Source organism: Macadamia integrifolia, chromosome 9 (genome assembly GCF_013358625.1).
Source record: "Macadamia integrifolia cultivar HAES 741 chromosome 9, SCU_Mint_v3, whole genome shotgun sequence".
Lineage (NCBI taxonomy): Eukaryota > Viridiplantae > Streptophyta > Magnoliopsida > Proteales > Proteaceae > Macadamia > Macadamia integrifolia.
The window spans coordinates 8,912,405-8,938,924 of record NC_056565.1 but is presented as its reverse complement, the minus strand read 5'-3'; the positions used below and the strand labels follow the sequence as shown (position 1 = coordinate 8,938,924).

Sequence of the window (26,520 nt, the reverse complement as noted above, 5' to 3'; positions counted from 1 at the left end):
TCAACTTTGGGAACCTGTAAAAAAGAGGGCCAGAGGGATGCTCCGGCCAAGACTCTCTAGTGCAAAAATCAATTTTCAGACAATAATAGTAAATTGGAGAAATTGAGATAGAGGGAGAAATATTGACCTCTTTTTTTTTTCCCTTCGTTTTTTATAGGGCAGGTGTAATGAATCCTTAAATCCTAATTATAAGGTTGTAAAATGCCTTGTTTGCCCTTGTGGGTCGGTGGAGAGTCATTTCCTTTTATGTTTGGCTCTTTTGAATGTCACGCATTGTGTGCCTATTGGCGAGATGATTTTGGGTATATCAATTACTTCACACTCCCTTGGGCTTTGCAAGAGGCCGAGGGAGTAGAATCCTGCTCATGAGAATGGGTGTTAAAGACCAGACACACTATGTTTGGCTGGGAGTCAAAGACTAGACACCAATCGCTAAAATAGGAACATCGAGAGCTGGGAAAGGAATCTTAATTAACGCATCGGTTTTTATAAGAAATCTTGTCAGATATTCTTTCGCAATACTGTCAACTGTAATTACTTAGCTGGAGCTAGATGGTTTCCATGTATGTAATGATTCGTTACATTTCATGAATATAGGTTAGCATGAGGCTTATGAACTTCCTTCAATATAGAAGTCTATCTCAAGGGAGTCCAGATCAGGTCCTCACACGAGAACCATTCCTCATACGCTGACTGATCCATACATGGAATCCACTTGTTCACTCTCTTCTTACAATAGGCGTTCACATTGAGTGGATTCCATGGAAGCTCATCTCAAGGGGATGTCGAAAACAAGTATTACTTAATATCTAGGATAGCGAATTAAGATTAAGGGAGTGGATTGAGAGTAAAAGGAGCTAGCGACTCAACTAATGAAGGTGGGATGAGAGGAGCATTGGGTCATCTCCAAAGGAGAGAGGAGAAAGGGTGACACAAGTTGAGCATCCCAGTAGTGTGCTCAGCTTTTCCCTAATTTGAAAATGAGAACTTAAAATTGTCCGATTCTAATTAAAGCTGGTTTGATCAGCTGGTTCAACCTGAATTTTAAAATGGTTCAATTATCAAAACCAAGTTCATACAATTGAGAAACTGATCACATAATGTGAAAAAAATAGTCCTAAAAAGAGTACAAAAGATAATAAATAAATAGGTGAAGAACACAAGAAAAACGAGTTGGGAGAATAGAAACGCCCAAAAGATGATGATAGTGATCCTTTAAATTTCCCAACAAGAGGGCAAAGAACTAAAGGGAAAGAAGGATCACTTTGAAGAAGATGACATCGAATCGTGAAATTAATTTCAATTTCCAAGAAAATCAGAAGAGATAATTAACCACCTCCGATCCCAGTTTTTGAATTTATATTTATTTTCCCTCTTATATCTCATTATCATTAAATGTGATATTTTTGGGGTTCCGTAATTGGAATTTTTTTTAATTAATCAGTGAGACGGGATTCACAAAAAAGGGAAAATAAAATTGCCTATAGATGAAGAACTGAAGCCAACTGGGGAAAGGTGGTAAGGTGAGGATTGGTTGTGCCTTTATGGGTAGCTTCCCATTGGCTACTGGTGAGGGGTAACACTAATAGAGCTAGCTGTTTAGTTCTTTTTTTTTCTTTTCTTTTCTTTATAGAAAATTATTATTATTATTATTATTTTCCTTTTTACACACCCTGGTCGGCATTTTGCATGTCTTCAATGATCGATGCCCAGAGATGATCTACATAAAATCTAGGGTTCACAACGGATCTTCTCTCCAAAACCACCCTATAAATAAGGGTTATCTCTCCCTCTCTCCCATTGTGAATTCCAGTTTGGATACTTGGTTCCCCATACTGCAGGTAAGGGGTAAGACTCTCTCTCTCTCTCTCTCTTTCTTCTTGTCTCTCTATTTTCATCTTTGTGTTTCATATTAAGAAAGCCTATCTCTTATCTGTACTTTCTATCTCACTTGTGTTCTTCTTCTTGTTTCTTTCTTCACTTTCTTTGATTGATCTGTCTATTCATCTTCTTAACTAGATATCGACTTCCCGGGAAATATCTAGTTTCTGGATCTCATTTTTTACCCGGGCTTCTTTTGATTCTCTCTGTTGCTTTTTTTTTTTTTTTTTTTTGCATGGTCTTCTTGGGTTAGCAGAGATGGAGTTCAGAGTAGCTTATTGGGACATGATGAGGAAGATGTATTTGATGCAAATGGAACCGATGATGCAAATGCCAAGGGAATTGAAGGAGCAGGATTTGATTAGCCGCGTTGGAAAATCAGAGAATGGTGGTGACGGCGAAGTGGGTTGTTATCATAATCTTGGTCTGCTGCATAACAACCCAACTGTTCATCATCCTTTCACTGTCTTCAATGGCCCCTCACCAATCCCTCCACAGGTATAAATTAACATACCCTTTAATATGTTTCATGTTTCAGTCACAAAACGATGGTTTAGGCTTTTTGTTCATTGATGATGATGATCACAAAGAATTTTGAGGTTTCAGAGGGACGTTTACTGTCTCTATCGTCACTCTTATCAGTGCTCTCACTTTGACTGTTTTTTTATTTTTTATTTTTTTTGGTGGTGAACTTTTTTTTTTTTTTGTGTGCAATTGTTTAATGTTTAATTGTTGGATCGAGTTTTAAGAGGCTAGAACTCGACACAATGGTAAGGTTGCTTCATTGGTTGCGGGATCAAGTTAGAAAACCTCCTTTCCGCCATGATAACGCTGAGTCTATTAAGATCCTCCCCATACCATGGAGCGAAAAGAACATACATTAGGTACACCTTTTTTTATCTTTGTCTGATCAACCGATCCGTATTAATATCTAACTGATCACCAACTAGTGTTTCTACAGTTTTCCTTTTTCATTAGTTATTTTTGTCGAGGTTCCATAGGCCACTATGATAACCCAAGATGGCAGGCAGGTGTGGCATCCCTATTCCAAGAGGAGGCAGCTGCCAAAGGCAAGGGGGGGGCAACTACCCCAATATTGAAGCCAATGCTTTGTAATTGACAGCAACATTGAGAAACGTTTTCTACTGTCCCCCTTGATGGGGAAAGGAAGCTCAAAACCGGATTTTTCCTTTTTCTTTCTACTGTTTTTTTTTTTTTTTTTTTAACATGCAACTAGAGATGGTGTTTCATCCGAGCGTGGATTAGTTCTCGTACAAGAACTATTATTATACGATCTAATCCATACAGATGGAATCCACCACAGGGTTTTTTATCAAGTCAATTCCAATTGTGTGGATCAATCCAATACAAAAATGATTTTCCTAAGAAAACCTGATCTACTCTCAACCAATCTCTCTTCCAATCATACATGCAACCTTTTCTCAGCTTTTTGGCTGATGGAGTCTTTTTTTTTTCCCCAGGGAATAAGCTGTTCTTCCTCTAGGTGGATTCAATCTATGGTTAGCAGTGGGATCTGATCCAAGATCTTCGATCCGGTTTATAACAAGTGGAATCGGAGAAACTATAATCCCGAATCATATGATTCACCCATCCGATTCCTAAGTCTTGGATTGTTCTCGAATCTCGATTGTCCAAGACTGATTTTGATTTCTGGCCTTCTGCCTATCTGGATCAGAAATGGCAGAGGCCGATCGTGATTCCAGCCAGCCGATCCAGCTCATCCGACCCTTAAGATATGGTTTTTAAGTTTTAACCGATTAAGATTCTGAATCGATTTCTCACTGATCATAACCGATCTGGGATCGATTCGGATCCCAATTTTGGGTTTTTAAACTCAGTTGAGGACATAAATGGCATTTAATGGGTCTCTTGGGACCTTCATTTGAAGCATGGTGTCCAACTAAAGTGTCTTCCGCATCATCACGAAAGTGTTGCGTTTTATGAAATGGTTTCCTAGTTTAGAATATTTTCAGAGAATTGCTTTGACGGCTTGGGTGACGCGGAGGATTGGCCTCGTGAATGTGTACGGATTGAGTACGCATGAAGTCATGATCCCCAACCCCAGACTCGGTGGTGCTCACGAATATCGAGTGACGGCTATTATGATGACGTGTCATTATAGGATTTCTCAACATAGTAATCAAGATCCCAACCCCATTTTTTTTTAGACCTAGATATTTTTTGAGCAATCATTCTTTATCGCATTGCACCTGTGCGGTGAGGATTTGGGCGATTGGAAGCATCGGGCATACACAACAAGGTATTCTCAACCATTCAAATCTTCACCGCACTAGTACAATGTGATAGAGGATTTTTAAATTTATTTTTTATGCGATTGCACATGTACATTCATGGTTGTGCTTTACAATCGTTGGATGAGCAAAATTGTGATTATATCTCTTTTCTTTCCGATTCAAGAATTGAAGGCACAACCATGTACTTATACGGTTATGCATAAAACTCTCTTTCATATTTATATCTTGATTAATTAATTAGTCCCTTCACATTTAGGGTCAAATATAACCCTCCCACTATTCCTCATGCTCATTTTAAAGCACTAACATCCATTGATGAGAAATTATTTCTTTATAGTGAGTGAAGGAAAACTCAGTCCAATAATTTAAATAAATATTAAACCTTTTTTTTTTTTGGATCAGGTTGGGAAAACCCATGAACTGACAATTGGAGCAAGTGCATTTAGGTCATGGGCCCCAAGCTACAACCAAGTTACCTACACCGCCAACACCACCACTTGTGAACGGGTAAGTAACAGCCATGGACTGATCACTGGAGGAAGCTCTTTCCGGCCGTGGGTTACCCCTAGCCCATACCGTGCCACCCGCACCTACAAGATTAACAACCGTACTAGTGGGTTCGTTAATCTCTTGGGTTCAACTTCTGGAATGGCATCTCTTCGTCGTCGTCCTCGTCCTATTATCCCCAAACTCGCAGTTAAGTATGGTGAACTTGATCTGAGTTTGGCACTATCTCAACCTATTTATAACAAGGAGGACCCTGTGGGCAACAAGAAAACTCCAGTTAGGAGCGCAAAGGTGGCTGTACTGAATACCGGCAATGGCTCCGAAAATGGAAACAAAGCATGTAACTTCTGCAAAACAAACAATACACCGTTATGGCGCAATGGACCTCATGGCCGAAAGGTGAAATTATTCTTTTCGTTAATTTTTGCTCACTTTAAAGAAAGCATTTGAGATTTTGGGAGTTAATAGAGTTTTAGTTTCAAAAGTCCTTTGATATGTGTTCATATACCATTGAGCTATAGTTGTCAATTGAGAACTTCAGTTCTCATTTAACCTCATATGATCCAGTCTATGCGGTTGTGGGATCAACATAACCCCGGAACTAGTTAGACCAAAGAATTGGATATCCATAGTTAGCCCAAAAAGAAAAATATCATATTCTTTTCCCCTTTTTGGGTTTCACAAAAGTTCGACCCATAACCCAGTTGATGAGGCTTCAGTTCAGTTCGGTCTAGACTGGAACAAACACTGGCCTGTTTGGGCTGAAATTTGACACCCCAACATAGAACTATAAATTTTAATTAATGACTGATTTAGATCCTAACTTCTTGTAAAAATCCCTTTTATGTTGCAACTTTTGCAGACTCTCTGCAACGCCTGTGGAATTCGGCTCAAGAAGAAGCAAAAGAAGATTATGGAGATTAGTACAGTGACCCTCTTCAAACCCAGAAATGTAATTAAGAAACCATAAGGACTGATTGTGATGGTGGGGATAATGTTGTATGAGGAGTAAGGTTATCTGTAGTGCATGAGATGATGTAGTGATGAACCATACCAAATAATAAAAAGCTTTTATTTTAGGGGGTAGAAAAGCCTTTGATGAAGTTATATTTTGGATCTGATATATAATCCTGGTTCGGTTTTCTCTTTTTTCTTTTTCTTTTTTTGGTTGAAATTCTGGTTCGGTTTCTACTGATTTCCTTTTACATGGTTTTAGTATTTACTTGTCAAAGTAAAACTGAGCCTTTTACCCAGGGTTTTCATGGACCTGGATAGTGGGTACTTGTATTGGTAGGCGGGTCAATCGGACATAGTCCAATTTAACAACATTGACTTTTCAAACAGTGAGGATGGTGGTGAGATAAGAGTCCGAAACATGGTTTTTTTGGTAGGCATGTAAACCGATCGAATTCGGCTCGAATAGAAGCCTTTCCAAATTCGAATCCGCTTAATAGGTGCCTATTCGAATTCAATCCGTTTATCCGATTGGATATCTAAAACGCTATTAAATTTGAATTCGCTTATTTTAAAGGTAATCGGATATTTTCCAAATCTGAGAATCCAATTATCCGGTTATAACTTAGACTTCTTTGCTTGCCCGTGTGTAATTTTAAATAAAAGCCATCACACATGTTCACTCACTCACAACAAATACAGAAATCAATTCAAACAATTTAGTTTGGAATCACATAGCCTAGAATCACAACAAAAACCAGCTTAAGAGCCTAATCCAAATCTGTTTTTGGTTCAAATGTTGAGAAGATATGAGACATAGAGAGTAGATTTATCTAAAAAAAAAACACTTGGTACTTCAATAACTACACAAATCCATCTCACCAACTGAACTCAACTATCCTGACCAACTGAACTCAACACAAATCCATCATGACTAGCATCACATATAATATTTCTACACCATTATTATGTAATAAAAATTAATATATTTACTTAATTATAATGTAAGAAACGATTCAAAGAAACGGATATGGATATTCTTTACCGTCGGATAAGTAAACGAATCGAATAATAATCGATCAGAAACTAAGATTATCATATTTATATCCGCTTAGTTTTTGGACCGGTTCAGATAATTTTCGAATGTTTATACCCCTAAACGAATACAAACTCGGATCGAATTTAGATTTTCGACTATCTATTTACATCCCTATTTTTTTTTGGGGGGGGGGGGGGAAGGTATTTGGGATGACATCGGTCAGATCCAGATTTTTTTAGGGTTTTGAAGGAGGGTTTGATCCACAGCTATTGGATCCGAATGGAACACATGTCGTGCCTAAGTAAAGAGTTGATAGAGAATTAGATGATGAAGAATTGAAGATGAGCCAAATTCTGCGTGCTCCCATTGGGCCAGGTGCTGGCGTAGAAGGCTTGGAGGCCCCACAACTAGATAGCACTTTTTATACAGAAAGCCCCCAAAACAATAACAATGGTACCATTGCCACTTACCATATCCGATACGAATTGATCTATATTAACTGTGTCAAACATGTTTATTCTCAAAGATACAGATACCAATATTTTTTCAACCATTTTACCATTTCTCCATACCGTACCACAATTCTGTATCGGCTAGGTAACACCTATCCATGCCATAACACCATTATGTATCGGCCTAAGTATCCGTGCAACAGATACTGATACAGAATAGGCAATATCTGATCAAGATTCCTAAAACCCTGCCTATGAAGCAAGAGTTATCTGTAGTCAGGTCACCCGCACACCCGTAAGATCTATTGTTTTACTAACATTAAATGTCTAACCTTCTCAGCAATTAGGAAGGGGAAGGAATTCGGCTCCCCTCCTGAGGAGTGATCACCCAAATCTTACCTATACCTAAGGCAATCACCACATGTCCAATAATCCAACAAATCTCGACGCCTTATTCTCCACACTTCTGTCTACGCATGCCTCTCAAAGTGTAGGACCATTACCTCACCCCATGGAGTTCGCCCGGATAGCTATGGAGAGGAGCCAGATAAAAGGGGAAGGGGCCTGTAGAAGAGAGGGTGAAACCAAGGGTTGGAATACCAACAAACATCAATTGGATTAGCGGTTTATTGCCTCCAATGTTTTGAATTGATGCAAATCAAATTAGTATCCATCAATTCAACTACAGGAGGAAAATGGAATAAAAATAGTGCAAAACCCAGATCTAAGATGTCTGGACATTATTGTTCCAAGAGCGAAGAGTTCTCATTACTTCGTTTTTGCAATCAAAAGAAACGACCAGAAAATGGAATCTTCCCACTTCGATCAAATCCAGTTTTGTTGTACAAAATCAAAGGAAATAGGAAACCAACCTACAGTACCCAATCCTCTTGGATCAATCCTGCTGATTCCAAACCCATTTTTTGAAACCATGGGTATACCACAAAATTATGACCATGCGATAAATGGGGTCAGTCAACACAATAAATATAAAGCTAGATCACTTGGGAGGGAAGGGAAGAACCTAGAAATCCTTACTACTGTTAATTGTTGTCAAATTTTCTTCCCTCCGAAAAAGCTGCTCATCATCACCAATACTCATACCACAACTACAATATGGATTTTAAGAAATCGTCTCCGTAGGGAAATGCAGCGGAGTGGGCAACAAGGAAAGAACTCACACTGCTGGCTTACGTAGTTCGTTGGCTCCATGAGCAAAATGGCAACGGTCACCAAAAGTGCATGATCCCTTCGTAAAGTTCTCACACATCTTCGTCTTGTAATTGCTTGCTGCCTGAGGAGGTGCCGCACCACCTCCACTGATCTTCATGGCACCTGCTGTTTGACCAATGTTCACAATCAACTCCCTTACCATAGTACTGGCTTGCTTGATCTGATCAAAGGTTCCCTCTAGCTCGATGTTTCTCAAGTTGGGATCTGACTCATGCTCTCTGATAGCAAGCTTGGCACCAGTGAAGCGACAGATCTGCTTTGAATTGACACCAGCTTTTCCAATGATTGCCCCTGCAAGGGATGCATCAACGCTGATCTTGGCCGTGGCAGATGCACCAAAACTTGCTGCAGCAGAAAGACCAGGTGGGGGTGGCTCCATTCGTCCGCCCAGCCTGCCTGTCATTGGCCCCATCATTCGGGGGTCATCATGTGATGGTGCGTATGGCTTTCCAAGCTCCCTCTCACCATGGGCAAAATGGCACTTATCCCCAAACCTGCAACCTTCTGCAGTGTTAAATTTGTTGCACATACGAGTCTTCACAACTGGTGAATTACCATCAGAGATGGGTGGTGGGCCCACTGGGTTTCTTGAGGTAGGAGGTAGAGCTGGGTTGCCACCCAAATTAGTCATCTGTGCAACAGCATTAATGCCACCGGGAACATAGTGCAAGAAGTGGCAGCCTTCACCAAAGGGGCATCCAGCAGTACTGCATCCAACCAATGATTGTGAGAACCAAATACAATTAGGTGTCTAATCAATCTTTACCCAATAACTTACATAGGTACAAAAATAAAAACAAACAATTTTTTAACCCTACATGAAGAAGCCACACAAGAGGATTAATAGACAATAGACAGAATACCAAGCAAATACAACATTCTTACTAACATATGAGGTAAAAAGTTTGTCAATACTATAAGAACAATTTGAAATCAACTTAAACAAACAAAAGCACAAATGACAAGTGTGCTATACATGAGCATCGAGTCTCATTAAATAGTTGGTTTTATGAGTGCTTTCCAATGAATGCAGAAGTGGTAGCATTGGACTAACATCCATGTGAATGATTATAGTAGGCAAATTCAATGCTCAAGTTTACCTATCTGAGGACAAGCATTTTGTTTTCACATACTTGATTATGTATGAACATCATAGTCACGATATGGTCCTGTTCCGATGTAGACAAAAGTGGTTGTATAGGACCCAAATCCATGGGCAAATTCAATGCTGTCTCACTTGTCTTGGGAGACACAATTAGCTTATCCATAATTGAGTATATATGGACATTATAGTTTCTACATGGTCATTTTCACTTCTCTTATATCAAGGATTCACAAAAACTGAAAAATGCACATCCAACCTCACCCAAATGTTAAGAGTTCAGCTGTCACCCGAAAGCCAATCTATCAACATCCTTGAACTCTTTAAGAGAATGGTCAATCCATAAAGAGTTGAAGCATTAAATTCCTCCATTATTTTTTACCTCAAAAACCAATCAGAGTCTCGGAATCCCACAGAAATTAAAGGATAAATGCAAAATGAATGGAAATGCTGAATCAAAAAGGAGAAAAAAAAAACTGGAACGGATCTCCATGAGAAACCTAGGCATTATGCCTAGAAACTGAGGTCAAAGAAACATAGACCTAGACAACTTATTAACAGAACAAGAGGTCAACTCCACAAGCTTCTTCTAAAGCTTCACCTATTTTAGTGAATTGTACACAATTTCTAATTAATAAATCACAAGACAATCATTACAACTTCCTTAAAATTTGACAGATTTCCAAGCAATATATTGCCCTGCTTTATTCATTACATGGCAAATGGTGGACAAATGCAATGTCCAACAAAGTCATCATGTTTATAATTGACACTTGTTAATCACAAATTAACAACTAATCTGGGATATTGCACACATGAATTTATTTTTCAAAATTCAACAACATTACCAATACACTCTTTGAGAGCAGAAGCGCTGAGATACAACAGATAATTGATTTTCAAAACAGAAGATCACTAGTTCGAAGAACATTAGCAAGCAACACAACAGTCTGCACAGGCATATTAAAGCAGCACATTGACACATGAGCAGGGGATCCATGGGACTACCTGTCAACAAATATTTTTTCTGAGGGACAGAAACTGATGTTTATTATGGTTGCTAAATTGCTATGAAAACCAAGACAATGGTAAGGAGGAAACCAGAGAAATTGGAGTTTGCAAATGGAAAATTAGAGTTTTGGAACCTGTGACTATGGGAGAGTCAAGAGTGTACAGCATTGGTTAAATTACGGTAGGCGTGTATAAATATACATGGGGTTACATGCCAACAGAGGGGAGAGCATTGATTGAATCAGGCTCTGTAATTTGAAATGTCGCTAATACAGACCATGTCCTCATGTCCTCTCTAAGTTGGAATTACCATGTCCTAAATGTGGACCATTTAGGAGGCCCATCACAATGGGAGAGTGAAAAGGAAAACAATTTCCTTATAATATACTAACTACTTAATATTCTGGTCACTAAACTATTTTTATTTTTTATTTTTTAAAACAATCCCTTTTAACAAGTCAAAGTTCAGCAACATATAAAATCATGATGAACAAAAGAAATCCGAATTCCACAATTTATGTATAAATTTCAAACCGAAATAGACCAATCTCCAAGCTACCAAAAATAGTGATCATTGCCTTTTTCTTCCTATACGTATGAATGCCCAATTTGACAAATTCTCATCAATAAGGATACATCAAGTAAATAGAAGTCACCTAATTGCATCAAATAGGACCTTGGGATAAATCCACCAATACTCAAATTGATGCACATAACTAGTAAATCAAGCCATTAAAAAAGTATCCTCTTTAACCCAATGAGAGTTATGAATAATGGAGTATAATTCATAAATTTCAAATCATAAATTGCAAAATTCCAGCCCCAATTAAAGCAGAGAATTGCAGAAAGACAACCTAATACAGGGATAAAAGCATCTAGATAAATGTGAGACACATTTTTCTTAAAACCTATAGGTCCTCGAGATGTTTTCAAATGATTACACACTTCCCACCCCCAGAGTAGGTTGCTGAAGGAAAATCTTCGAAAAGATCATAGCCTCTGAAAAATTACATCAATAGTTGATTCCATGTTTTGATATCAATGTTTACCCTAGTCATAGTGATATAATCCCTTCCCAAGGAATAAAATTATAATTTCTAGTTTATTATAAATGTGCCCACAGACAAGGTTCTACAAGAAACATAGTTCACATCAACAAGAAGCCATTCTTGACTTCCACGTTAGCAAGAATGACCCGCAAACTTACAAGTTTCAAAATGTAAACATACAACTTATTTTTTGGAAGCTTCTGTTTTTTCCATATAACCAGAAGTCATCGTCTAATTTTTCCTTCCCACATCACAGGTACACAAGCATCTAAGTAAATAAGCAATAAATATACCACACAACAACCTCACGTTGTCTTGGGCAACAACAGTTTGCTAAATAATTCAATATAAATATTACAATAAATCTCACTACAATTTTAAATATTGTACGAGTATTAGAAATTTGTTATATATCCCCTAGCACCATTGGAAGACTATGCTCATACAGTTTAATCCGGTAGACAATCTTCCATCAAAAAAAAAAATTGTTATTGTGCACAGAAAATAGAATATCAAGGATCAGCAACATTTGCATAAGCTAAACATTTCAGAAAATTCAATTGGTATGGGACCAAATGTCATGTGCAATCCAACAACAATCAAAGGTTGTTGCATATTAACAAGAGCACAGAATCATCTGGTTGACAAAAAAAAAAGCTTGTTTTTTCTTTGCTTTAACAAAATTGCCCCTATTCTTAATCTACATAACATCTCATCAATATGCTTTAGCATGCACTTTTACCTTCCAAGTGGCATCATGGAGCTCAAATGCTATAGACAAGACATCTACATCAACCTTGAGTCCAAGCAAATTTCATATCAAAGGAATTACACCATGAAGCAAAGGTGATAATACTTAGGACAAGGAAAAATATGATGTTACTAATATGATAGGAATTTAGATTCAAAATCCAACAGAAGGCCAGTCAACATGGTCCTAGAATAGAGTTGTGTTAATTGTGTGTCCAATACCCCTACACTCGATTTTCCATTTTTAAGATAAGTATCAACTCTCCACTAGTTTGAAAGCTGAAAATATGACGGAAATAAAAAGTACTGTAAACAACCTTTTGCATTTACTAATCATTAACAGTATGACATGTGAAGATACTAAAGAATGAAGCTTCATAAAGAAATCGAGACATTACCTTAACCAGTCTCAAACTTCATCAAATTAAGTAAAGGCACAAATAATCATTGTGACATAAAAGAATTTTTGTTAATACCTTCTTTGGTATTTTATTACCCTGAAGATGTGAACTTATCAATGTTACTACCTAAACCAAGCTAGGTTTCTTTAAACAGTGGATACAATGAATTGGAAAACCTGTATCAAGCCACTAAACCTGAAACGCAAATATCTAAATGCATATACCAATTATTTAAGCCTTACACTACAAATATATATCCATTATATAGAGATATGCTTCCATCCCAATTGAAATGATCTTGCGCTACAAACAGCCTCACATATGATTATATCTCACACTGCTATTGTTGATCAACATGTTATCTGAATTCAATCATCTTCTTTAGCCGGATTAGAGCACATGAATGTTAACCTGTGTAACAACTTTAGATGCCCAATTCATTAGATTTGGATGACTGTTATTGCTTATGAAAAAGGTAAAACGAAATTATTACTAGAATTATATAGTAAGCATTAAAAGGAGATAAAATTGAGTTTACAGTATTTATTTTAGACAAGTTAAGATTAGAACCTGAAAAACTTGGTGCATGGCTTCGATTTGCTTCCTATACCAGTTGGAAAAGACTCCATTTCTGTTTCAGAACATTAATTACTATTCTTCAGTTAAAATTTCAGTGAGTTTTTAATCGGGTAACTTCAAGAATATTCAATGCTGAACATTATTTAACATTATCGGTAAACCTGACCTTTAGTAGAATTTAACAAAATATTAGCATTCAACAGAAGGAAAAAAAATTATATATATATATATATAAAAATTAATTCTAGAATGCAACGCCATCCAATTTTAATCAACTTGCATGTACACAAATTTCCATTAAGAGGTGTAAGTATGATACACACATTAGCTTTGACCCACCACACAAGACCCCAAAATCCTGGTATAGCAAAGCAAACGTGCATGTCATACCAGGATCACATATCCTTGGAAAGGTCAAACTTTTTTGCCCGTGTTGGATTCACAATCTGATAGAATTATCTTCAAACTTTAGGCCTGAGTGTTTGAAGCCCATTCAAGTGAAATAGTTCAATCCAAGAGTGGTTTGTGGAATTAACTGTGCTTAAGCCCTTCAAAGGTTTTGGGTTTAAGTTACGTCATCAAACGCATGGACAAGGCTAAATCACACCAACACACCGTTTACCATATTAGAGTCTTAAACATAGGAAACGGAGAGAAAAGAATCTAGAACAAAAATGAAATGGGGGACAGTGACCCTATTATTATTAGATATGTATACATAGGAAACCGATAGAAGCTTGGAAAAACAGAATCTAATCAATCAAGAACCCGTATACACAAAAGTACTAAAAAAACAACCAGTAGAGCTACGAACACCACAAATACCCCCACCATGACAAACAAAGCACTCCTCAGAAGTGAAGAGACCAACATACTAAACTTCAGTAACTTGAAAAGCAAATCCTGGAAACACCAAAGGACTTAAAGCAGCAAACAGAAAAGGGATAGAAAAGTTAACCCAAAAAAAAAAAAAAAAACCCTAACTTACAAGTAAAAAAAAAAAAACAAACAAACAAACAATACAAGATGGAAGAAACACGAACCTTGCTTGAATCTTTTAGGTCCTCCATTGCCATTCAGAGCAGCGCCTGGTCTCCCCCTCTTACGAACATGTCCAGAATCCATCTTCTACCAGCACAGATCGAGAAAGAAAGAACTCGAAGGAAGGAACGAATAGAAGAGAGTGCGATAGCACTGAAGCCGCTACAGGAAGGGAAAAAAATAACCGCTAAACCCTTCAAAGCAAGAACCTTAGAAATAGAAAGAGGGGGAAAGGCAAAACCCTAGGGTTCGCAGCACTCGCACCGAACGGAAGAGTCTGGAAAAGAGAATCGAGTAGAGATTGAGGTGCAGACATATTAGTAGTTGCAATAAATAAAATAAATAATAAAGGCTAATGATGATTTGGAAATTAGGGTTGGAATGAGTCGGCGGAAGGCGGATGATGCGACGATGCCTTTATTACGCTCACGTTCTACGTCACTGCATAACTGGAGATCTAGTGGGTTGGGCCGGGCCTATTTTTCAAAAAAAGGGTTGGGCCTGGACTGGATCTGGAGGCACATCAACCAGACCCACTCATCTTGTCAGTTTGGTTTCGGTTTTGGGTTCACTCGGTTCAATTCCAGGGTCGTAATACCCGATCCAAAACTAATCCAAATACAGCTTCGGTTTGAGTCAGTCGTTTTACCGGTTCACCCTATGTTTTGACACCACCTAATGAGTATGGACTTTGTGGTCCTTCGAGTTAGGGGTATGGATTCAAGTGGGTTTGGGCTTGAAGGTGGGCTACAATATACTGATGTAGGCATCGGACCGTAGGTTAGCTTTTGAAGTTTTCATTAGGTGCTCTCTAATGAGGAACTGCTCTTGATCATAGGGGACACCTACCCTATGGCATGCCTTGTGATAGAGATTCTTATTGGGAGAACGGTCTTGTCACTCTTCCCTACTGACCTGATATCTTATACTGAAATAATACTTAGATTCCAAATACAATGCTGATATAAAATCCACTTGCAGCTGCCTATGGTGTGACGCTTTTTGGAAAACAAAGAAATTGGTGCAAATTAAGCAAGGACTTGATTAAGTGATCAACTTTCAGACAAGTACTTCACTAAACACTACAAACCGTCGAGTCAACACCTAGGTGTGTGAGATTGCTCTACTAATGGGTAGGGTAATCGCACCTCATAATTAAGGACAATGTTAACATCAGCATTAAAGTGTTAGATATATAATTTATGGTTGGGTCCGGCCATGTAAAAGGTTGGTTCAAGGGGGGCTATTGTATGGCCAAGATCCCAACCATTGGTGTTGCAAACAAGCTTTTAATGCTTGAATTGAAGGCCCCACCCTATACATTTAATTGATGGGGAATAAAAAAACATGTGAAGCGACTTGGGCACCCTCCCAACCTTCTCATCAAGACTTGGCTTTAATCTAGATGATTTTGTTCTTTATCAATAAAAGTCTAGTTGATTTTGTCTAATCTATCGATTAGAAGCTGTAAATTGTTATAAGGTTATTATGGTAACTTTCATCAATTAGATAACGATTAGGGGTGTCAAAAAAGCACGGTCAACCCGAACTAGCCCTAGCCCGCCCTGAGCTCGAATAGGGCTTAAGTTGAGATTTTAAGACTCAAGGCAGGGCTGGGTCGGGTAGGGTTGACACCTCAACCCTACCCGACCCAACCCAACCCAACCCAACCCAACCCAACCATGTTTATTAAAGATAAAATCATATAAATATGCTAATTATTATTAATGGGTACTTATAGAAAAAGGTCTTTCGCTTTTTACAATCTACACATATACGAAAACTTTGGTCTTTGGTCTCTACAATGCATCAAAATCAACCAACCAAGTAATCGATAGTATTGGGTTGGATTGAATTGGGTTAAAAACAGCCCAATCATGGTTCATTAGGGTTGAATTGGGTTAAACCCGACAGGGTTGGGCCCGGGCTGAGATATCCCAGCCCCACTGAGGGCTGGGCTGGGCTTGGGTTAAGTTAAGAGACCTTAAGATTGGGCAGGGTTTTAAAAATCCAGCCCAATCAGGCCCATTGACACCCCTCATAAAGATCATGTGGATTGATCATCTAACAAGTTTAACTATTAAAATCAATCATATGATCCACCTTATATATTAGAATTATTCTTCTAATCATATAGATTCTAATATTAAAATAATAATAATAATAAAATCTTTGACCAAGTTATTCAATATTCAGACTATTATGGTAATAAAAATAACAATGAAAACAACCATGACTAAGCCAAATTTTCCTTCACATACATATTAGATTCCTGCACCACGGGTGTTGTGATGACCCCATGAAGTAAGTCTTGTGTCATCATTATATTCCTAATCCTTACTTACGAAGTCAAAATTATTCTTGCCTATTCATTTTGAGGGTATAGATGGCCATGGTGAGAGAATTACTCCTTCATTCGTTATTGCATACAGGATGAATTGCCCCAAAAATAAAATATTGGGAGAGAGATCCATAAGACGCAAAAGTGTAGTTTCCCACTAGTGAGCGGGGTGGGAAATTGAATTGTCTAATAACCAAGGTTTTAACGAAAAGAGAGAATGTGAGATACACATTAACATTGTGACAATCTTTTTCCCTAAAATGATATAGTTTATTAAGGCCAAAAGAAGTCAATCATAAAATTTGGGGCCAATAAACATCCTTCCAACACAAAGATATATTGAAGGATAAGAAGCAAAGAAATGTAGAGATGAACTTCCTCACGTCTTATCCCATTAAAACTGACTGATTTAGCTGTTGCAACAACAACCAATATTATTACATTTGCCCCCCGAATATCCAGCTTGAACACAAAGCACATTACATGCTTCGTTTGATTGGCATTGATGTTCACAATATTGGTTTTCCGCCATCTTCCTTGCCAGTTTCACATCTCCATCTGCACAATAAATAAAATTAACTTTGAGGATAAGATCTAGAGAGAGAGAGAGAGAGAGTGAGTGTGTCTGTGTTACAACTTACAGGACTGAACTGAAGCAAATAGGATGGCCACGAGAAAGAAGAAAACGAGGAGTGTAGAGACAAGCTTGGACTCCATTTTCCTTCCTCCGAACAACTCTTCGTTTCATACAAGTCGATTATACACCATCAGCGTTCTCCTTATATTGAGAAGAGTGTGGATAATGTATTTACCAAAAATAAAAAAGTGTGGATAATGTACAAGGCATTGATCCTTATTAAGAAAATAGTAATTGGTCACTTTATTAACTTTCCCTGTAATGAAAGTAACTGTCGACTAGGTCATAATCTTTAGAAACTAATTTCAATTTTCCTTACATTGCAAAAGTACAGCCTGTACATATATTCACACTCTCTAAAAATAGCATTTTAGTGCATAAGGCTCCTCCTACTACAAGGTCTGCTATTAACAAATCACTCAACCTTTACCCCTCTTCATGGAGTTGTTTCCTCTCTCTCTCTCTCTCTCTCTCTCTCTCTCTCTCACACACACACACATACACACACACACACAAAAACGTTCTAGTGTACAAGGCTCTTGCTATACAGGTTCTGGAAACACACACACACAAACACAAAAAACGTTCTAGTGTACAAGGCTCTTGCTATACAGGTTCTGGAAACACACTTTAATTAACCCTCTTCATGGAGGTGGTGTTTCCCTCCCCCCTCCCTCCCTCATCCATTATTATTAGGTGAAAGGAATTATGCTTGTTTGCACCTCCTATGCCCAGACATAGCTGGATGTGAAAAGACCATGTCTAGAGATTCTTTCTTCCTTAAAAATTATGTGGGCTCCTCTCTTCTTATTAAATATATTATTTTGCTACTCGCTATTAGCATGTGTATGGATGTAACTACATGTTTAAATTCATGTTTGTATTTGTTTAGAAAATCTTTATTTGAATAATCAGTTTTCCAAAACTAAATATATCCATTCAGCTAATCAGATGTGGATGCAGAGAAAAATAATATTATATTTTATTCGAATTTGATACACTTACATCCCCATTGATGTGTAAGATGCTAATATAAGCGAGCAGCGTGTAGATCCCTCTCTCTTATTTTTAGTGATACCTTTTATATATGTGTTTGAAAATTGTATAAAATTGTCCCAGCTACCCCTCGCATGTTCGTATTTTCACGCCAAGCTATATATGGGCATAGAGGGCATGGGTGGACAACATTCTTTCTCCCTTATTATGATTAGGGAACTTGTTGGACATACCGCCTGTGTTCCACATCCTAGCATCAACGTGTCTACGTTTCTTTTTCCCCTTTTGAGATGACCCACTCTGCCTCTCATGTATGATGTCCCATGTTGCTCCCCAATTAGTGATGCCCGATAATTATTATTTGGGAAATGATTTTTGTGGGGGAACATGGGGCTTGTGCCCAGACACAAAGGGGCCGAAATTACCGCCCCACCTTCCATGAAATGTAAAATGATGCCCCCGTTAATGCTTTCTCACACGCTTCATTGGCCCCATGCATGCGTTGGAGCCACGTTCTCACCCCACAAAAAACACATCTTGTTACTATTAGTTAGGTGGAGAGAGAACACTACCTGATGGCGCACGTACACATCAGCACATGCGGCCAATTGGGAGGGCGAGCTCATCTTCAGCATGGGGTCGTGTTTTCACACCCATTGTAGCTTAGTGCAATTACACGCTATCAAGTAGCGTTCTTACTTCCTTTGTCCCTAAAGTGCATTACTAGTAGCACGATCCAGAGTTTAATACAAGATAAGTCAGGTTTGTCCACGGATCCACTACAAAAGTATAAAGGAATCTCAAAGTAACTCTACAATGGGTTTTTAACTCGAAATCGGTTCTAGCTGATCAGAATTGGTCCTAAACCGGAAACAAAAAATAAGCAGCTTTGTAGGATTTCCTATAATTTGAACTTGCCAGGTTTGGATGCAGGAAGGGAAAATCAAAGGTTCCAGCTGCAAGGGGAGGATCTGGATCGAGTTGGGTTGCTTTTTTATGGGCTAGGCCCAGCGGGTGCCCTACATTTTCTCTCACTTAATCTTGGTCATCCACATCAACAGTGACACTTGTCACCATATTAGAGGGGAATTGCACCCAATTGCAACATATGAGAATTGGAGAGGATATGGATCTTCAGAAATCGTGATCTGTTCGAATCAAATGATTTAATTTGTTAGATTCCAATTTTTGAACATCATGCTCCTCCACCTAATAAAAAGATCATCTCCAATTAATTAGACGCTCAATTAGTAATCCAAGGGCTGGGAGGACCTGGGATACAACCCAATAAAGATAACGAAGATTATTGCAAAAATAATGATTTGCCACATAATATATAAAATGATAAGCTTTATTATGGCCAAAGTAAGTTATAAGCTTACAATTTGGGGCCTATGGCCTATAAACATCCTTCTAACAGATGGCTTATCATGACCTAAAAAAGCATAAGAAGAAATAAAACGTGGAGATGAATTGCCCCACTGCATATGTCGTATTCCATTAAACTTTGATTGGTTTGTCGTAGCAGCAACAACCCTTATTTTCATAGCATTTGCCATCGCTAAATCCGGTTTCAATACATACCGAACCACAGTTATCATCTGATTTGCATTGAGGTTCTCCGATACATGTTAGCTCTAACTTATCATTATACTTATTCTTCAATGGCACATCCACATCTCCCGCTGCACAGTTAACAAAATAAACTTTAATAAAAGAAGAGAGAGAGAGAGAGAGAGAGAGAGAGAGAGAGAGAGAGAGAACTTACTAGATTGAACGGAAGAGAATAAGATGGCTACAACAAAAAAGGAGATGAGAAGTGTAGAGACAACCTTGGACGCCATGTTCTTCCTCCACTCAACTCCTTTTACTTTGCTACGAGTTTATTACAATACCAGGGTTCTTCTTATATTGAGAGGAGGGTGGATATTAAAAGGCATTGGTCCTAATTAAGAATATAGTATTTGGTCAATTTAACAATCTTCCTTTAATGTAGTTAACGGTCGACGAGAATAGATCATCTTTTCTTTTCGTAGGATCTAATTTTGATTTTATATATGTAGATCATTCTTCGTAATTTAGGGAATAAGGTTTGTTGCTAAATTGTGTGGCCCTTGTTTGTGCTCATGTGAGGGCCAATGGGATCATGCATGGGCATCCAAAGGGAGAGTGTGAGATGGTCATTTCATTTCCCATAGGGCCCAAGGAGGTGTTGTCAGGTTATTCATTTACCCTTATGTTAAGGGTCATGTCAACGCTATTTGTCTATCTCATTCCTCCTAAAATAAAAGGTAGTTGAAGATGAATAAAAGAGGAGATATATATATATATATATATATATTCGGTTGTGTTATGACACACCCAGGAGAAGAGGAACATCTTTAGCCAATAGGCATCATTATGCTTGTATGAGAATCCTGAAACAAGCACAACTAAAGGCATTCGATCCTCCAACATATAAGGGACAAGCAATAATAATAATATATTCATAAATGATGATTCAAACTGGATATAAATGTAGAAATTATTTCTCTTTCATGACAATTTCAATTAGGATTGAGTTTTTCCTCACCTAATGATTTGATTCCTTCTCACAGGTGATGTGGCCCCACCCATGAATAGAGTTTTGAGTCATTGTTACATTTTCAACCCTTGTTTACGATGTTGAAATTATCCTTGCCTAGTGCAATTCGAGAATACAGATTATTGCAAAGTTGATGATTTTTCACAAAAATAAAATGGAGAGGGTGATCCATAAGACGCCTAAGTATAGTTTCCCAATAATGAGGAGGGGTGGGAAATTGAATTGTCCAAATAAATTAAAGAGGTTTTAACAAGAGAGAATGTGGGATCCACATAGAATGTAAGAGAGCATACACAAGAAACTACACATTAACATTTTGGCAATCTTTTCTGCTAAAATGATATGCATTATTATGGCAAAAACAAGTTATAACCACAAAATTTGGGGCCGATAAACATCCTTCCAACACAAAGACATAACAAAAAAGATAAAAAGCAAATAAATGTAAAGATACGCGTAAGCTGGCCCAGACACCTTGATTAACAGAAAAAAAAAAAAAAAAAAAAATGTAGAGATGAACTTCCTCACATGTCTTAACCCATTAAAATTGACTGATTTAGCTGTTGCAACAACAACCAATTCTATTACATTTGCCCCCTGAATATCCTGCTTGAACACGACACATTATATGCTTCGTTTGATTGGCATTGATGTTCGCAAATTGGTTTTCCAACATCTCCCTTGCCCGTTTCACATCTCCATATGCACAATCAACAAAATTAACTTTGAGGATGACATCTAGAGAGAGAGAGAGAGAGAGAGATGAAATAACATCCCTGTAAAGAGGGGTAAGACAAAGATGTTAATAAAAAAAAACGATTGCATGATCTACCAATCCTAGACTGTAGTAGCAAGAGCCTCATGCACTAGAAGGCTCTTTTTGAGAGAGAGAGAGAGAGAGAGAGAGAGAATGTGTATGTACAACATGCACTTTTTTTCAATGTAAGGAAAATGGAAATTAGTTTCTAAATATTATGACCCAGTCGACCGTTATCATTTTGTTTTTTTAACTATCGATGGGTATCCAAGCCTTCGGCTTGACCAGTCTCGCGAGCCCATACTGACCCCACAACCACATGACCGGGTCATACCGAGGTTGAATGAGAACCATTCAATTTTCACTGAAAGTAGTGAAGAGCACTAAACACCCTCATGTGAGTGGCCCAATGTGTGCCTAGTGGGAGTCGAACTTAGGATGTCCGTGTTTACGGCTCGTACCAAGGACTGTTACCTTCATTAAAGAGGAAGTTAGTAAAGGGACCAATTACACACACTCTCTCTCTCCCCCTCCGAAATGATGACCCACTTTGCCTGATCTCTGGTATGATGTTCCATGTTGCTCCTCCATTAATGTCACCCCGATAATTATTATTAGGGAAAATGGTATCGTGGGGAACGTGGCCTTTACGACTAGACACAAGGGGGCAGAAATGACCGCTCCACCAACCATGAAATGTAAAATGATGTCCCTGTTAATGCTTCCTCACACACTCCATTGGCACCCACGCAGGCACTAGAGCCATGCTCCCACCCCATAGAAACACTTCCCCCTACGATATTTATGGAGAGAGAATGCTATCTGAGGCGCACTTACACATCAGTACTCGTCATCAATGGAAGAGCAAGCTCGAGCATCTTCAGTACAAGTCAACGTGGTCTTTTCTCACCCATTGTGGCTTAATACAGTTACACGCTATCAGGTAGCGTTCTTTCTTCCTTTTATTGTATTTGGGTTCTGGTTCCCAAAAAGCCCACTACTAGTAGCACGATCAAAAGATTAAAACAATAGAACAGAGGTTTGCAATAGATGTTAGTCCCTCCAATCCACTACAAGAAGTATGAAGGAAATGCAAAGTGACATTTTTCTCTCTTTAGTCATTGGCTTTTATTCTTGTTCCTTTCCTCTTTGCTAATCTTAGGGTTGGTTTTTCTATAACTGCTCTGCCCCACAAGTAGAGTCAATCATAGGAACAATGGCTTAGAAAATATTCAGCATCAACCCCTCAATAACTCTTGGTTTGCTTAGCTTGCATTTCTACGATTGCTTTATTAAGAGTTAAGAGGCACTAATTTACAAGGATTTTTAAACTCGGAATCTGGTCGAGTAGGCCAGAATTGGACCTAAAGGAAAAAAACCTTAGAATTGGCTCCTTCAATCTAAAACACAGTGATCCAGTCCCAAAAACATTAGAATTGGCTACATTGAAACATCTAGAAATCGTGATCCATTTTCCTACAGCGATAGAAAACTCCCTAATGAATGCCCCCAAAATGGAATTATTTCAAGAGATAGAGAGGTCATTTAAGAAGAGGGATATGTTTTCAAGAGCGAATCAAGTTCTTGTTTACGAGAACCATTCTCATATGAGACTATTCCACCCAGAAGAATCCACGAAAGAAAACCCTTGATGAATTCCATTTGTGAATCACATCGTATGAGAATGATTCTCATATGAAAACCTGATCCACACTTTGAGAACCTGATCTACACTCTATTTCTGAACCGGAATCATTTCCCCAATATACTAATATCCATACATAAAAACGTGGCATATTGTTTAGCCTATGGATTGTGTCTCCCAATTTAGAGGGGCTAATTAATGGGCCAGGCTGCCTCAAGTGGCCTACCCTAGGCCATGAGGGGCTCCAGTCATAATTTAAAAGAATTTGCATCATCATTTTTTTTTTTCCTGCAAAATTTGGGATTACCATATAGCCTGAAAATTCATTTGGGTCAAGAATCGTTAAATCCACTAGTGGATGATAAAAGACAATGACCATATGTTGAATCTTTTCACAATGTGGATTAGCATTTGCCAACTTTCAAGGCCATAATCAATCATAAGTCCACCCTATCACTGATATGCAAAAAATACAATGTCACGGAAGAAAAGACAATTAAACAATTATAATACATGCAAGGATACATTGGTTCGTGAAATGTATACGTCCATGATGGATGATAGTGATTTCACTAACAATATTGGAGAAACTCAATATGGAGAAAAAGATTAGTCACTCTTCCTCTAGACTCTATTTAACACATAACACCCTTTTAACCATAATAACCTCATTGCTACCAATCTAAAGTAATTATCAATATTAATCGAACTGAATATTGATGCAGTTAGTTCGTGGGTCGTCCACTTGAAGTAATCATAATCCAATAGGATTAAGAACCCTAACTGGCCAAACTCTATAAATATAGAGGTTTGGTCACAACAAAACAGTGTTTTGGATCTCTCTCTCTCTCTCTCTCTCTCTCTCTCTCTCTCTCTCTCCAAATTGAGAGTGTGTCTCCAAAAATCTCCATTGCAATCCTAAGATTTAAAAGGTGGAACTTTGTCTAGCGAGATCGTCGCGATCTTTGGTTCGTGTATGTTCATACTGATTTATGCGTAATGCAACCAGATTCATTCCACCATAAGGAAAGATATATCGATATAATAATAGATACCCATTTTCTTTTCGTTCTACAATCATGTATTAAATCTTTTACCTAATAATCTAAATCTTCATGCAACCAAGAAGAAACGAAGATTATTGCAAAAATGATGATTTACCACAAAATATATAAAATGATCAGCTTTATAATGGCCAAAGTAAGTCAAAACCTTACAATTTGAGGCCTATGGCCTATAAACATCCGTCCAACAGAAAGGTTTATCATAACCTAAAAAGCATAGGAAGCAATGAAACTTGAAGATAAATTGCCCCATTGCTTATGTTGTATTCCATTAAACTGTCTGATTTAGTACTTTTCGTGGCAGCAACAACCCTTGCCTTCAAAACATTTGCCCCCGGCAAATCCTGTTTCAATACATGTCCCACTACAGACTTCATAGACTGATGAACTGCATTTAGGGTTTCCGATACATGTTACCACTAACTTATCATGAAACGTATTCTTCAACGGCACATCCACATCTCCCGCTGCACAATAGAAACACAGTGAAACACAGTTATTTAGAGAGAGATTAAGTTGTTGGCTTTTATGCTGCAAGGTCCAAGAAGGGAAGATCCTCGGTAATATTTTTCTTAACATAACTTACTTAGAAAGAGAGAGAACTTACTGGATTGAACGGAAGAGGATAAGATGGCCACGACAACAAAGGAAATGAGGAGTGTAGAGACAACCTTGGACGCCATTTTTTTCCTCCACCCAGCTCCTCTTACTTTGCTACGAGTTTATTACAATGCCAGGGTTCTTCTTATATTGAGAGGAGGGTGGATATTAAAAGGTGTTGGTCCTAATTAAGAATATAATATTTGGTCAATTTGGCAATCTTCCTTTAATGTAGTTAACGGTCGACAAGAATAGATCATTTTTTTTTCTTTTTTGGGCGGTAATATCTAATTTCGATTTTATATATGCAGATCATTCGCCCTAATTTATGGAAAGATGTTTGTTGCGAGGCACATGGGCATCCAAAGGGAGGGTGTGAGGTGGTCATTTCATTAACCGAGGGTGCAGGAGGTGTTGTCGGACAGGACGTAATTATTTTTCCCTTTATGTTACTAAACTCTCTTACCAATGGAAGCACTGGCCTACATTTTGTCTTGTAGGTAGGCCTTCGTGACTCAAGGTCAGAAATTTCAGGGTTGGGCCGGCCCTCATGGCCAAAATTTTTGGTGGTAGCAAATTCGGATTCGGGAATTATTCGCGCGGAGAATTATTCGGAATAATTCGGTTGATTAATTTAAGGATTCGGTCAAAAAAGCGGTCAAAAAATCTTATTGGGGTTTTTTTTTTAAATACTGTTTAAGTGGACCGAATAATTTGGTTTAATTCGAATTCGGTCCGAATTATTCGCGTTTTATATTCACTTTTGAAAAAATCTTGAATTTTACCGAATTTTATTTTTAATTCGGATTCGGTCAGAATTTTTGATAAAATTCGGAAAAATTCGATTCGGCCGAATAATTCGCGAATTATTTTTAATCCAACCAAGGGCGGATTCGAGCCATCCGGGCCAAACTTGCACCCCTATGTACAAGCTAATATTAATTGGGCTGAAATGGGCTAGGAATTAAAGCCCATGGGCTCGATTAGCTTTTACTTGGTTGGATTCTGTTAAGGTTTTAAGACCACCTCTGGTTTGGATGGGCCCAAACACAGCCTCTCATTTTATGGTAAGAGTTTCAAATGTCTCAACGTGTTGCTCGTGCACATAATTTTCTTTCTTATTTCTGCAATTACATTAAGCCAATACTATAATATTAATCTGTAAGACCTTAGAGAGAGTGAAAGAAGTAATGGATGAGACATGATTGAAGTCTGGAGTGATTCAGAGATTTGACATAACCTGGTTAAGAACGCTAACAACTCGTGACCATGGAGCTTAGTCCCCTTATTTTTTGATGTCTAAAAGTCAATTTTCTCGATTCATTTTAGGCTTCAACCTTTGAATGATCTTGTCCTTTTGATAAAGCAATTAACTCACCTATGCAAAGAAATGATAAGATTTTTGAAAAAAAACCTCCATGGATGTAATTAAAAAATTCTAATTTATTAATAATAATAATAATAATAATAATAATAATAATAAGTAAAGCACTTTGGTTGCTCTACTAATGTGTACTATAATCACACCTCATAGGTAAGGGCAATTTTGATATGGACATTAAAATTTAACCTCCTGATAGACATGATGCACAATTTATAGTTGGGTCCACCCATGTAAAAT

The 26,520-nt window shown here is 38.0% G+C and overlaps 2 protein-coding genes and 3 long non-coding RNA genes across 6 annotated transcripts; 1 reads left to right on the top strand and 4 right to left on the bottom strand.

The window, feature by feature from the left end:
- The first annotated feature begins 1,710 nt into the window (after window positions 1–1,710).
- On the top strand, window positions 1,711–5,750 carry LOC122088013 (GATA transcription factor 8-like). 2 transcript variants are annotated; one of them, XM_042657152.1, is made up of 4 exons: window positions 1,711–1,841; window positions 2,138–2,379; window positions 4,560–5,063; window positions 5,527–5,750. In XM_042657152.1, the coding sequence occupies exons 2-4, from the start codon at window positions 2,140–2,142 to the stop codon at window positions 5,632–5,634; spliced, it is 852 nt and encodes a 283-aa protein (XP_042513086.1). In that variant the 5' UTR covers window positions 1,711–1,841; window positions 2,138–2,139; the 3' UTR covers window positions 5,635–5,750. The 2 variants fall into 2 exon arrangements, with proteins under 2 accessions (XP_042513086.1, XP_042513085.1); XM_042657151.1 differs by having other exon boundaries at window positions 1,718–1,848.
- A 2,102-nt stretch (window positions 5,751–7,852) lies between these two features.
- On the bottom strand, window positions 7,853–14,635 carry LOC122089292 (zinc finger CCCH domain-containing protein 14-like). Its single transcript, XM_042658894.1, has 3 exons — window positions 14,278–14,635; window positions 13,226–13,286; window positions 7,853–9,049 (listed from the first exon to the last, which is right to left on the bottom strand). The coding sequence occupies exons 1-3, from the start codon at window positions 14,357–14,359 to the stop codon at window positions 8,287–8,289; spliced, it is 906 nt and encodes a 301-aa protein (XP_042514828.1). The 5' UTR covers window positions 14,360–14,635; the 3' UTR covers window positions 7,853–8,286.
- Window positions 14,636–16,864: 2,229 nt separating this feature from the next.
- On the bottom strand, window positions 16,865–18,534 carry LOC122088083. Its single transcript, XR_006142967.1, has 3 exons — window positions 18,483–18,534; window positions 17,258–17,394; window positions 16,865–17,174 (listed from the first exon to the last, which is right to left on the bottom strand). It is a non-coding gene; the product is annotated as an uncharacterized LOC122088083 (long non-coding RNA).
- Window positions 18,535–19,584: 1,050 nt separating this feature from the next.
- Window positions 19,585–20,157, bottom strand: LOC122089996. The gene is made up of 2 exons (XR_006143383.1): window positions 20,018–20,157; window positions 19,585–19,934 (listed from the first exon to the last, which is right to left on the bottom strand). It is a non-coding gene; the product is annotated as an uncharacterized LOC122089996 (long non-coding RNA).
- Window positions 20,158–24,405: 4,248 nt separating this feature from the next.
- LOC122089995 lies at window positions 24,406–25,066 on the bottom strand. Its single transcript, XR_006143382.1, has 2 exons — window positions 24,907–25,066; window positions 24,406–24,766 (listed from the first exon to the last, which is right to left on the bottom strand). It is a non-coding gene; the product is annotated as an uncharacterized LOC122089995 (long non-coding RNA).
- Between the last annotated feature and the right edge of the window lie 1,454 nt (window positions 25,067–26,520).